Source organism: Tachysurus fulvidraco, chromosome 4 (genome assembly GCF_022655615.1).
Source record: "Tachysurus fulvidraco isolate hzauxx_2018 chromosome 4, HZAU_PFXX_2.0, whole genome shotgun sequence".
In the NCBI taxonomy this organism is placed as follows: domain Eukaryota; kingdom Metazoa; phylum Chordata; class Actinopteri; order Siluriformes; family Bagridae; genus Tachysurus; species Tachysurus fulvidraco.
The window spans coordinates 11,264,494-11,278,389 of NC_062521.1; the positions used below are offsets into that span (position 1 = coordinate 11,264,494).

The window sequence follows — 13,896 nt, forward strand, 5'->3', positions numbered from 1 at the left end:
CAGCCATATGCTCTGTTTGTAGTAATCCATTTATAAAAAGTTTATCCAAGATGTCATCAAATTTTCTGTCAACACACCTTAACAGTGCGCTAATAAAAGTGACAGCCACACATTTGTAAGGGATTGTTTGAACATAAACGTGGCAGAAAACAGGTAAACAGCCCGAGTCTCATTGGCAGGGAAGCAGCTGATAGTCTCCTTGGCAGAGAACTCGATCCAAAGCGGCAGTGCCGGGCGCTGAACCTTTCTCAAGTCACTTCTTTAACTGTTTCATGGAAATCTTTCAGTGATCGAATGACAAAAATATACAATGTGGGAGAGAAAACTCGAGACGGTTTAAAATCCTGTATTGATTTTTATTTTATTTTTTTAGAAACTTTGCATACTTTCTATTTTCGGTATTGTTAACACTTGTAAAGGTCAGTAAGTGTCATCATGAAAAGTTAAAACATTAGTGTTACATAAGCATGCGGAAAATAAGGGAATATGTAAAATAGAAATAAATAAATATATTAGGGGGAAAAAACCCACTAGGTTTAGAGCGTAGTGTCTTGGCTCGTACAGGAGATCAGTACTCTGCTGAAGAAGGGGCATGTTTATCCAGACTCACACAAGAGCCTCATACACGTCATGGCGTCTTCTTGTTCCTCTGTGCGTTCACTTTTCCATCCATCTTTTTATCCATCCATCCATCTATACATCTATCTTTTTATCTATCCATCCGTCTATCTATCTTTTTATCCATCTATCTTTTTTACATCCATCCATCCATCTATCCACCTTCTATACATCTATCTTTTTATCTATCCATCCGTCTATCTATCTTTTTATCCATCTATCTTTTTTACATCCATCCATCCACCTATCCACCTTCTTATCCATCCATCTATCTTTTTATCCATCCATCCATCTATCTATCTTTTTTTCCATCCATCCATCCATCCATCCATCCATCCATGTTTTTATCTGTCCATCCATCACTGAATGCTGCTTTAAGATATTTCACACAAAACAATGTGATGTTTTTTATTTACTTTCTATTCTTCTCTGGGATTTCTTCAAATATCATTTTGGTTAAACAAGGAGCCAGTTTTAGAAATGTGGTGGTAAATGTCAGTCTATCTAAAGACAGTGACATGCCATAGTGAAAGCGAAACATAATAAATCAGACAGGGGCTGTTAAACTGTCCGGGATGCTTCTTCTCCATCACATCATCCAATGAGAGAAGAGCTCACGCTGCCCGCTCGCCGTACACACGATGGCTTAGTTGTTAAGGCAGCAGTCAGTTAGTGTAGCTTCAGAAAAGTAATATTGTTAAAAGGCCCAGTCCCAGATCTCAGACCTAAAGCCCAACAAAAGCCTGTGGGATGAACTGAAGAGGGTTGTGTAGAGAACAACAACTAAATGCACAGCTCTTGAGCAGGTTTGTAAGGACTAAAGGGACCAAATTGCCAAAAGGAAGATGCGTTAAGTCAGTGTTAAATTTGGGGTGTGCATACTTTTACAACACTTTGTTTTCAAGCTAAAAACCTTTTCCCTGTTGTTTTTCCACTTGTACTTGTTGCTTGTGCAGCATATGGAGCTGACATGAACTCCACAAGTTGACAAGTTCTATTTAATTCTATTTATTTGAATAGCGCTTTTAACACCTGACATTGTCTCAAAACAGCTTTACAGCAGTATAGAGACAGAATAAAAATGTTAGTTTTAAATGAAATCGCTATTTATATCTAATATTTATCCCTAATGAGCAAGACTGAGGAGACGGTGGCAAAGAAAACCCCCCTGAGATGATATGAGGAAGATGCCTTGAGAGGAACCAGACTCATCCTCATTTGGTGACACTGAACAGTAAACGTTTTCAAATGAAAAAGTGCTCAGTGTGGATGCAGACTTTTGGACTTCGCTGCACATAAGAAGTCATCAAGGTCAGTACATTCAGTGTAGGCACAAAAAAAACCAAACCCTGCTGTTGTGTTGTGTGTTTATGCGAGCACACACAGACTGATGACAACACAAACGACACACTTACATTTTTCAGGGGGAGTTATTGTAATCGTCTGTGCCGTGAACTCCTCGTCAAAATATCTGGTATCCGTCTCTGACGACACCTGAGGCTTGAAGGGAGGTATCAGCTGAGGAAGGAAGTGTGAGAAAAAGCCGGAGTGATGAAAAGAAAACACGCACATACACAACACAGAGCACCTGTTTGTGCAGGTGTAACACTGCGTGTTGTGTGGGAGCTGCAGGGCTCAATCTTACACCTCGGAGTTTTACACCATTGTATTCTCTCTGCCTTCAGGGGGAGATTTCAGTCTCTGAGCAAACAACGAACGTCTCTGACTAATGTAGCACTATTAACTATCCATCAATCAGTCCTTGTATTTAACGCTAATCCCATTAATGCTTTCTACACAGAATAAGGAGAATATAAATATCCTTAATGCTCTTAAGGTTTCTAAATATGGTCTAAGACAGAAGCAGCAGCTAAGTTTACCTTTTTATCATAAACATCTTGCCAGTCAACTGCAGCGAAGAAACTGTGTCGCATTATTTCTTTAGCGTCGTCTGGACCTCCGCCGAGTCTGTGGATCAAACGGGTGGATCATGAATGTGTAAAGCACAATACGCGTGTGTGTGTGTGTGTGTGTGTGTGTGACAGAGATGCTAATAGAAATGCAAAGCTGTGTTGTGAACAGTAGAAGTCACTGCTCTACACAATCACCGCCTTAGTTTAAACAGAATTGCTCTGATATTTCAACTGGATTTTATCAGGAAGTTTAAAATATAACCGAAATATATATATTTTTTCTTTCAAGATAAAATCCTGTGGTTATTAAATACAGCAGTTATTATATACATTGAATATATTTGAACAGCACTACCCGCACTAAGAATCTGTCACATATCACTGCATCCAAACTTAAATGCTCGGCACATCTACCACTTAACTACGTGAATAAGATCGATGTGTAATAAACAGAAATAGAAAGTTCCTTAAGTTACTTGCTACTCGTGTGTATACACTGAACATCGCACCTTTCCCCACACAGCCTCAGCCAGAAATCTGTTCGTATTCAGCTTCTAGCGTCACAGTCCACTACATGCACGAAGGAAGCACAACAGGCTTGCACGTCACGTGACACAGAGACGTTCTGTGTTTAGAAAGCACCTGTGTCTGTTTGTGTGTGTGTGTGTGTGTTTTTATGAACCCATCCAATCAGAATAAAAATGTGCATACAACTTATTGTTTCTTTATTGAATATATATATGTCTTTTTTTATTTAAATAAACATTCCACCTTGTAACTTTAAAGTATCCAGTTTCTCTGGCAGTGTAACGATAATGATGTAAATGTGTAGATGTTTACTGAGCCACTACCTCTTGTTCGGGTCTTTGATGAGCAGGCCCGACAGCAGAGACTTGGCGTCGGCCGACAGCGTCCGGGGGAACTTGATGTCCTCCATAAGGATGAGCTCGAAAAGCTTCTCATGGTCCTGATTGTAGAAGGGTAACCTGCCACACATCATCTCATACATCACCACACCCAAACCCCACCAGTCTACTGCCCGGCCATAATCGTTATCCTCTAGCACCTGAGGGGACACACACACACACACACACACACACAAAGTCAAACTCCACAAACAAACAGGCACACACAGACAGTATATATTGCATACCAAGTAACAGAGTGATGCAAAATCTTATTAAAAAAAAGTCACTAATTTATACCTAAACTATAATGTAACAAACGTAACAAACAGTGGTAAGGTTCAGTAAGCTGAACCCGTGAAAAAAAGAAGAAGAAAAAAACACTTCCTGTTGACATTCAGCAAACAGGCATGTTGGCCGAGTGGCAGTGTGACTGTGGGTAGAACTATTTTTACTTAGCGGATTAATTAGCGATCGTGAATGGCATAGATGTCTCTCAAATAAATACAGAGAACGGTCTCAAAGGGGAAACACTGAAGAAACCGAGTGAAGAAGAAAAAAAAAAGTTGCAGTCATACTCAGTAACGCTCTTTATTGCCTACTTACAGCAATGAAGGACAACACCGTCTCACCACCAGTCTCACTGACTAATGACTGACAAACACAACATGCTACATTAGAAAGCATGTCATGACTTGCTACACACAACCGTCCCTTCACTAGGGATTCATGTAGACTTCTATATTGGTTCATCTTACTTTATGAACTGGTCTACAGGATGCTTTCACATTATATTACTTATCGCTTAGTCAGTTGGGTTTCCAGGCAACAAAAACATGGCAACCCACTGGAACTTTTACATTGTCTGGTGCTGGAATTAATTTTACATTTAGAATTTATCCGTCCCTAAAGAGTCGGATCACAGCAACACGGTATGAAAAGTTCATTTCTTTAACTTTTTTCTTTTGTGTCAAGTGAGTATTGTACACATACTGTATGTACACTGGGGTCAGTGGTGGCTCAAGTGGTTAAGGCTCCGAGTTGTTGACTGGAGGATCAGGGTTCAAGCCCCAGCACTGACAAGCTGCCACTGTTGGTCCCTAGAGCAAGGCCCTTAACCCTCTGTTTCATAGCTGCCCCTGCACTCTGACCCCAACCTCCAAAGTTGGGATATGCAAAGAAAAGAATTTCACTGTGTTGTAATGTATGTGAGACAAAATAAAGGCTTCCATTATCCAATTCATTCATATACTGTACATCGGAACAAAATGTTGTTTCTACAAGATCCTGGTGCAACACATAACTGTATGTGAGACTATATAAAGACAGAGTGAGACAACACTAGTGCACAGTAACACTATTGGTAATGTAGCAGCAATAATCATGTCAGTATCAGCAATTTCTGACTGTCACTGCAATACACAGATCCAGTGTAGGTTACATAAAACAACCCTTTTCTCTGTGGTAAGTATGGAGGCACCTTCACTGTATTTATCCACCTGAGGTTGGAGGATTTCCCAACACGAATGTGGTACAGGAATTATAGCAGTCTCACACATCAAACTGTCAAGATATACTCGTGTATCTACAACTACATTTAGTATAGATGTGTATTAGATATTAGATAAGATAGCACTTTATTGATCCCAAGGGGAAAATAGCGCCTTCCATTTGCGTCCGTAAAAGCCAAGGCACTTAATAGACACAAGAAAGAAAGAATAGTAGCGAGATGTAGTAAGATAAAGCAAAATAAATCTTTAAATAAATGGAAGGAATTATTAAAAGGCAGCTCTTCTGAGGGAGTTTCCTGAGTAACAATTGTGCATTTTTAAGCTCTGCTCTTTCTGTAACTGTGCACTTCCTCAGTTGTTACTGTACGTTATACCAATGTGTAATTAATTAAGTGGCACCAAAAAAAAAAAGGCTGCTGGGTTGTTTAAAAAAAACAAAAAAAAAACATAATCAAGATTTTAATTTCTGTAAGTGCGATCACTTGGCAGTCAGAACAAAAAGTATTCGGTGCACACAACTCAATAATTACTCATAATGTCTGTAGAGTGGCAAGAGTTCTGAGATTCACACTGAACACAAAGTGTCTGCGTGAACGAGCTGACTTCCTACTGCTCCAGCTCCCACTCGTTGGCTAAAGTCATTAAATAAGTAAACATTTTGCCAGAGGCTCTGGTGTGTGAGCTGCATGGAACAGAGGTCACTTTACCTGAACCAAGAGACTGCTGGGAACCTGGACACAGAGGCTTCAACTTCTACACCATCACGTGATCAAAGCTTTGTGCTAGTCACTTCCTCGCGAATGCACCTGACACACACACACACACACACACACACACCTCGGTGGGGAAGAGGAGGGAGAGGGGCAGCAGGAGCTGAAGGAGTACTAGTGAGCGGCAGCTCTTCAGAGGGAGCTTCCTGATTAATATGTCTGACTAATGACAAGGCTGGCTGGCCGTGAGCCAGTTAAGCATATGCTGGGAGTCGAGTGATAACGATGTCTCCTCTCTGATCTTTAAGAGCAGGTAGAGCTGTGCGAGTTCGCACTGAGGCCCAGCGCTGGCTGCCTGATTAAGCAAAGGATGATGAGCTCACGTGCAGAGGAACAGCCTTTAACATTCAAACAAGACGCCTTCAAAAACCGACATTTTACCTGCTTTCTCTTCTCAAATTTTTTTAATCGCTTCTGCCACAAAAAAGGTACAAAATCCAGCAGATATGTACACAATTCTAAACTACCAGACTCTAGCACCATGGTTTATTAGTTAACAAAACAGCATAACTGTATTTATACAAATAATCACAGCATTTGTACACGTAGTCTCCATCTGGTTTCTCCAGTTGATGCTGTCACTGCAGAAATGCTGCTCGGTTTAGTACGTGTCAAACCTTTAACTTGCAAAATGAAAAAAAAATTAAAAATTAAAAATAGAAATTACCATAACGGCACAGATTGTATAAAGCTGGTGCCAAATTCTGGAGTTCTCCTAGCCATGAAGTACACAGTGTTCTGTCCAGCACAGAGTGATGTAACCACACATGTGAACATACAGGAGTCTGTGCGTAATGGTCTCACTCCACATTACTGTTCTTAACACGGTGCACTTGTATCTGTGCATGTGTGACAGAACTGGGTGTAAAAAATACTTTAAAAAAAAATCATTTAAAAAGTACATCACTAAACCCAGCCACACATTTATTGATGCATATAATTCTACACAACTATTTACATATCAGGCTTATCATTGCAACCTGTACAGAAGCATGCAGCTACTTATTGGCATCCTTATTAGAGCGCCTCAGTTCTGGATTTTTACCAACAAAACTCATGGCATTTTCATTGTGTGGATTAAACGTGTTCGATTCAGGTGAAGAGGCAAACTTTCTAATACTTGGTTAATAAATGAATAAATAAATAATAAAAGGGTGGGGCCACCAGTGTAGATGAATTAAATACTACTAATAAACTGACTGCACATCACTTTGAGAACCATGTCAAGTCTATGAAGGCTATTCCGTGTGTGTGTGTATGTGTGTGTGTGTGTGTGTGTGTGTGTGTGAGAGAGAGAGAAAGAGACAGAGAGAGAGCAGGCTGTTTGTCCTGCGAGCGAGTTTGAGCAGCTCGGCTGCAGGCAGGGATGCGATTAACACACACGGGGCCGGTTGGGGTCCCCCTGTTCCAGAACAGGCCCCTGCTCCCACTGCCATGTGGCACTGCTGCTGCTCCCACCACTCGCCCATGGGCAAGGCTGGCAGCGGAGTGAGTGGCACAGAGAGCCTGCCGCTCCACCAGCAGGGCAGTGGAACAAGCAGCCTCCATCAGCTTAGCCCATCTTGGCTGGGGAACGTAGATGATCTCTCTCTCTCTCTCTCTCTCTCTCTCTCCCTCTCACACACACACGTACAATTATATCCACACACAGGGGAATTAGAAAAGGACCAGAGGATCTACCTGTATAAGTACTGTATATCATTATACTTCAGGCTCTACTCATACATTCAGATACACTCAGCTACAAATGCTCCTTAAATTAATTGGCAACCCTCTCACTCATACATGTGTTTCATGCTGATGTAGTCTGGAAATCATTCATGTCATTATCATACAGTAGACTGGCACCGGCTTCGTTACGATCAGCTGGCGTTAATATTGTATAATTACAGATTAAGCTAATGTGACTTATTTACATTTACAGAAAAGGATGATTTGGTGATAGCCATAGTGTTTTACTTGGTCAAACTATTCCATTTTCTTGGCCATATCACGAAAAGGAAAGAAATCATCGTCTTCCACCCATCCTCCAATCTCTCTCTTTCTTTCTCTTCTCTCTTTAATCCCCCTCTACTTTGCATCTCTGGAACTTGGCTCACTGGCTCAGGCTGTGCTCTGTTATTTTTACACCAGTACGGCAGTATAGATTTCCAGGTTTCCCAGCCACCTTCTTCCAACCTCCCCCATCTGCCACCATCTGCCTCTGTTTAGCATCTACTTTTTTGTGCAATCACATACTCTTGTGAAAAATAACCAACACTCAAATCATCTCCTGGCACAGTGGCCAGGCTGAGCAAAACAAAATGCTGCGCCAAATTGTCTTCTGTACTTTTTTTTTTCTTTCCACGAGCAGAATCTATACTTCACCCCCTTCCTCACCCACTCCCGCCTCCGGCCCGAGCCCACTCTCCCTCTCCTCTTCATTAATATGGATTTAGCCGCTGCACTCTGGGCAAAGCAGAGCATGCCTGGGTGAAGAGGACGAGTTGCGAGCTTGGAGTCTTGCTCCATGGCGGAAAAGCAACAGTTCAGATTTGCTGCTGCAGCGCACGACTTGAGAACTGAACCGAGGGAGAAATCTGGATTTATAGGATTGTTTCAGAGACGCACTCATAGCTCAGTGTGTGCATGTAGGAGAAAGGAAAATGCCTTCCATTAACTGCAACTAGGTGTAAATAAAGACTAATGACTGACCATAATTCAGCATTGTGAATAATTTGGGAACAGTACAACTAGAGTCCATATGGCTCTTGGGCGTGTGTGTGTGTGTGTGTGTGTGTGTGTGTGTGTGTGTGTGTGTGTGTGTGTTTGTGTGTGTGTGTGTGTGTGTGTGAGTGTGTGAGAGAGAGAGACTCTTGAGGTGTGAACGGACAGGCGTGGACCACATACGTACACTGACTCACAATGCTGTCAGGAATGAGATGATTTGTTGTGAAAGCGTAGCATCATTGTTGTCAAATTGCACACCTCCGTATTTCACCGTGAAAGCAAACAGCCAAAGCTGCAATACTTTACCATGATGTTTACATTGCCTTTAGTTCAACACTAAACAGTGGAGATTGTGTGTGACTGATGCCACTTTGCTTCCAGTGCAGAAAAGTTTTTTAACTCTGTCTTCTGATCTTGCACACAGAGATCTGGGGAAAATGTTTTGCTTTTATTCCTTACCAGTCAGCAGCACCAGCTGTAATTTATCCAGTCTTACACAAGGAGCGATCTGATGCTGTTTCCAAGAGCTAGAGAAAAATTTCAGCTTTCCAGCTCTGTTGCAAAACATTTAGTCACATCAAAAAGCACCAGCACTACCAAGACCAATACCTCCACCAACACCACCGGCTTCCACCATGAGCACCACCACCATCGGCTACCATCAACACCACCAGCACCAACACTACCGTCATCAACACTACCCCCAGCACCAACACTACCGTCATCAACACTACCCCCAGCACCAACACTACCCCCAGCACCAACACTACCGTCATCAACACTACCCCCAGCACCAACACTACCCCCAGCACCAACACTACCGTCATCAACACTACCCCCAGCACCAACACTACCGTCATCAACACTACCCCCAGCACCAACACTACCGTCATCAACACTACCCCCAGCACCAACACTACCGTCATCAACACTACCACCAGCACCAACACTACCATCAACACCACCAGCACCAACACTACCATCATCAACACTACCCCCAGCACCAACACTACCGTCATCAACACTACCCCCAGCACCAACACTACCCCCAGCACCAACACTACCGTCATCAACACTACCCCCAGCACCAACACTACCGTCATCAACACTACCCCCAGCACCAACACTACCGTCATCAACACTACCACCAGCACCAACACTACCGTCATCAACACTACCCCCAGCACCAACACTACCGTCATCAACACTACCCCCAGCACCAACACTACCGTCATCAACACTACCACCAGCACCAACACTACCATCAACACCACCAGCACCAACACTACCATCATCAACACTACCCCCAGCACCAACACTACCGTCAACAACACTACCCCCAGCACCAACACTACCGTCATCAACACTACCCCCAGCAACACTACCACCACCACCATCACTACCGTCATCAACACTACCACCAGCACCAACACTACCGTCATCAACACTACCACCACCACCAACACTACAATCATCAACACTACCACCAGCACCAACACTACCATCATCAACACTACCACCAGCACCAACACTACCGTCATCAACACTACCACCAGCACCAACACTACCGTCATCAACACTACCCCCAGCACCAACACTACCGTCATCAACACTACCACCAGCACCAACACTACCGTCACGACCAGCTACCAACACCACCAGCTACTACCAACCATCAACATCACCAACACTACCAATACCACCAGCTAGAAAAACAACACCAGCTTCCAAAATCACCACCACCATCAGCTACCACCAACACCACCGTCACCACCAGCTACCAACACCACCATCAACAGCACCAACACTACCAATACCATCAGCTACCAACACCACCAGCTTCCACCATCATCAGCTACTACCAACACCACCAGCACCATCACTACCATCACCAACAATACCATCACCACCAGCTACCACCAACATTACCAGCACAAAACACTACCGTTACCACCAGCTTCCAACACCAGCAGCTACCACCAGCACCACCAGCACCAGCACCACCAACACCTTATATTTTAGTAGGTTTAGCACCTGGATGAACATTACTTTCACATTAAAGCTGAGGGATAAGATGTTACCCAGAATTATGCAAGCAGAACAACACCAACTCTGCAGGAATACAACCTAGAAGGCACAGGGCCAAATCTGTGTGTCCCTTGTTTTACAAGCATGTAGAAACACTGTGATCGCTTAGGAAACTTGCAACAGCTGGCCAAACACTACAACAGGTACTCATGCATGATCTCTAGCTGCATACAAGAGTGGAATACAACTGACCAGACTAGCTGCATCCTCGAATAAGCAAGCGCCAATGATTCATGACGATCATTTAAAGGGCCATACACAGGTCATTAAAGACACAATGATCTTTAGGGAATAGAAGGAACTGAGAGCAAGTGTGAGGTCGCAGAATCTAGGGGAGTTTAAATCAGGATCTTGGAACCAGTGTGACATCAAGGAAATGTGACCAGTGAAAGGTGAGAACAACGAGAGCTTTACAGGCTGTTAAGAAATGATTGCTGCTGTGATTCTTGAATACCTAGTAAGCGGTGTCATGCCTCTCAGTTTATTCTGGAGAGATTACAATTGAACATCATTACAGAGACTCAACAGCACACTGTGGGCATGCCAAAGTTACCTGGTGCTGGAGTGAAGAAAGACCATTCTTACAAATTCATTAACTCCCTGTTACTGTACTGCATGAAGTGATATCAGCTATGGTGTCGTAATGAGCTCCACAGCAGTGTGAGCTTGTTACCTCAGGTGCCAGGTACTCTGGTGTACCGCAGAACGTCTTCATAGTAGCAGCATCGGTGATTCCTTCTTTACACAGACCGAAGTCTGTGATTTTAATGTGGCCATCTTTGTCAAGCATGAGATTCTCCAGCTAAGAAAAAAACAAAACAAAAGTTGTGAGTACTTATTTCCTTTTTCACACTATTATGGGATGTACTGTTTGTTAAGCTTAAACACACTGACTTGTTTAAACAGATCATAGAACATGCTGATGTTTTGTAGGAAACCATTTACTCCATCTACATTTCATACAGCATGGCAGGGAAAAGATCCTTCCAGCTATTTACTCTTTTTTTTGTTTCTTGGCAGGTGCCAGAGCTTGATATCAACCCTCTCCAAAAAAAAAAAAAAACAGCTTCAAACTCTACAGCTTTTAATTACATTTTCCATGTCCCGTGCCACACGCCAAAATAAAAGCAGTGCACAGGAACTCAACAGGCGTTCCAAAATGTGTGATTGCCTTCCTCCCTCTTTTTATTTATTAATTCATTTTTGTTTACCTTGAGATCCCGGTACACTATCTTGGTGGAGTGCAGGTAGTCGAGGGCAGAGACAATCTCGCCGCCGTAGAAGCGCGTGCGGTCCTCTGAGAACACCCGTTCTCTCGACAAATGGAAAAACAGCTGCAAGATAAACAGCAGGGACAGGATTGCAATAATTACTGATTTATTGAAGGAAATTAACACAACACAAACTGCCTCCCATCGCCATATTGAGATGATAGATGGCAGGGCCCTCGGAGGACGCCTGGCGAACCCAGACAGCAGCTGGCGCATCATCCCTGGCTTTCCAGAGAGAGGCCGGCGAGGCCTGTTAAATCAGCATTTTAATCAATACACCAATCTTGTTAAAGGCAGCGCTAGTGCGCTCGCGGGCTAACGTCCCATCAAAGTGGCAGGAGCACCCCTTCCCCCGCAATCATCGCCCTCATTTTTTTATGGAGTATCCCCCCTCCTTCGCCTGTCTCTCCCAGTCAGATGTCAAGGGTTTCTTTCAAACTGCTTGGCCCTCGTCTCCGCTTGAGCTCGTCTTCTACAAATTACCCAGGAGCCCGGCAGGGAGGCTCTGCCGTTTAATTGCTATGGGAGGGAGTTGAATATGGCCGTCCGGGGAGTGCTAACGGGCCCGCCGATCAGTCGGGGAGGGGGGAGGTGAGAAACGGAGTGAGAGCACAGCAAAGTATACTAGGACAGGTGTGCTTTCATCAGTGCACTGGCAGCTGTGAATGCGGCACGGCTGAAAGGGGCAGCAGCGCATGCAAAGGGCTGAGTGTGTGGAGGCAAGCGGCTCGGGCTGGACCGGGCTGGGGAGCAGGTGACACTACGGGCTGAGGGGAAAATGAGAGCGAGATTGCTGCTTCCTTGATTAAACAGCGCCATTGGTGGTGGAATTTCATTTATTAAAGGCAGAGGCCCTGAAGAATAAAGTCACGGGCTGGAAACTTTCTGGAAGAGGAGTAGGTGGAATAGCTGCAGGCTTTGCAGATACCACACAAAATCATTCCTTTTAAACAAACGGCTGATAGAACGTAAGACATGTGGAATGTTTCGCTACAATGTGAAAACACCACACGCACAGAGACAAACTCGTATACAAATATTAACACAAAGGAGATTAGACTAAGTCATGGGAAAAAATTCCCTTTTCTATTTAAATTTAAAAAAAAAAAAAAAAAAAAAAAAAAAACAACCCTGTAGTACAATGGAGGATGTGATGCGTCAGACAGTATTCAGTTTGCTTTGCTAAGTACCGGCTTAGGAAATAAATCTGACAACGCAGACTATTTCATTCCTAACACTTTACATCCCTCACACAGGCATTTTTTTGCTTTTTAGTTTAACTTTAAAAGAGATCAACGAGAATGTGAACAAGGATATAAGGATTCGATCTAAGCCCTATTAAAAAAATCGTCAATGTTCTGTCAATATTAGTTCAGTTCCTCAGACAAACGAGTGTTTGCTGACTTATTTATTCACAGTCTGTGTGTTGGGTTCAAAATGTATGTGTTTATTAGTAATTATAGAGCCTACATACTAAATAACTTTCCTGTATAGACTTCAATAAAGGCACTTGACGCGGCTGTATTATATGTTTCGGCTAATTAATAATGATAGTAATCACACATAATGGGGTTTGGAGTCGACGATAACATGCATTTTGATGTTTGTTTATGTGCAGCACTGCATTATCTGTGATCAATGATATCGTGCTGGGATAAAAAAGCAGTTTGATGGATGCCGCAGAGTAAATACAGTCCATGCCATCTCCGTTGTCACTCATCTACATGCAGGAACCTCGTTTAAAAAAAAATCACCAAATCAACTTTTTTCAAAGAATCTCACTGCGATACGAGCGAGCACGCATCTACTCCATCCAAGCACACGAGGCAAGTACAGCTACATACAGTACATACCTCTCCTCCGTTGACGTATTCCATCACGAAGCAGAGGCGGTCTTTTGTCTGGAATGAGTACTTCAAAGACTAAAACAGCAGGCAGATACACACCATTAGGGGGAGAGAAAAAAAAAAAAAAACAGCCAACAACTTAGCATATGTCTTTGCAAACACAAACGTATGTTAAGCATCTTTTCAAAACATATGCTGAAAGATGCAAACTTCTCCCGAGAGCAAATTAAAAGGGATAGCACTCGAGAGCAAAGGCTCTGCGTT

At 43.1% G+C, this 13,896-nt stretch overlaps 1 protein-coding gene across 4 annotated transcripts in view; it reads right to left on the reverse strand.

Annotated features, from left to right (window-relative positions):
* The window catches only part of akt3a (v-akt murine thymoma viral oncogene homolog 3a), an 84,783-nt gene that overhangs the window by 4,532 nt on the left and 66,355 nt on the right, over positions 1 to 13,896 (reverse strand). For all 4 annotated transcript variants that reach the window (XM_027150143.2, XM_027150144.2, XM_047812532.1 and 1 more), the window contains 6 exons: positions 13,639 to 13,707; positions 11,726 to 11,848; positions 11,188 to 11,316; positions 3,383 to 3,597; positions 2,499 to 2,586; positions 2,034 to 2,136 (listed from right to left, as the gene is read on the reverse strand). In XM_027150143.2, the coding sequence (XP_027005944.1) occupies positions 2,034 to 2,136; positions 2,499 to 2,586; positions 3,383 to 3,597; positions 11,188 to 11,316; positions 11,726 to 11,848; positions 13,639 to 13,707 (727 nt within the window). The remainder of the gene's footprint in view (positions 1 to 2,033; positions 2,137 to 2,498; positions 2,587 to 3,382; positions 3,598 to 11,187; positions 11,317 to 11,725; positions 11,849 to 13,638; positions 13,708 to 13,896) is intronic.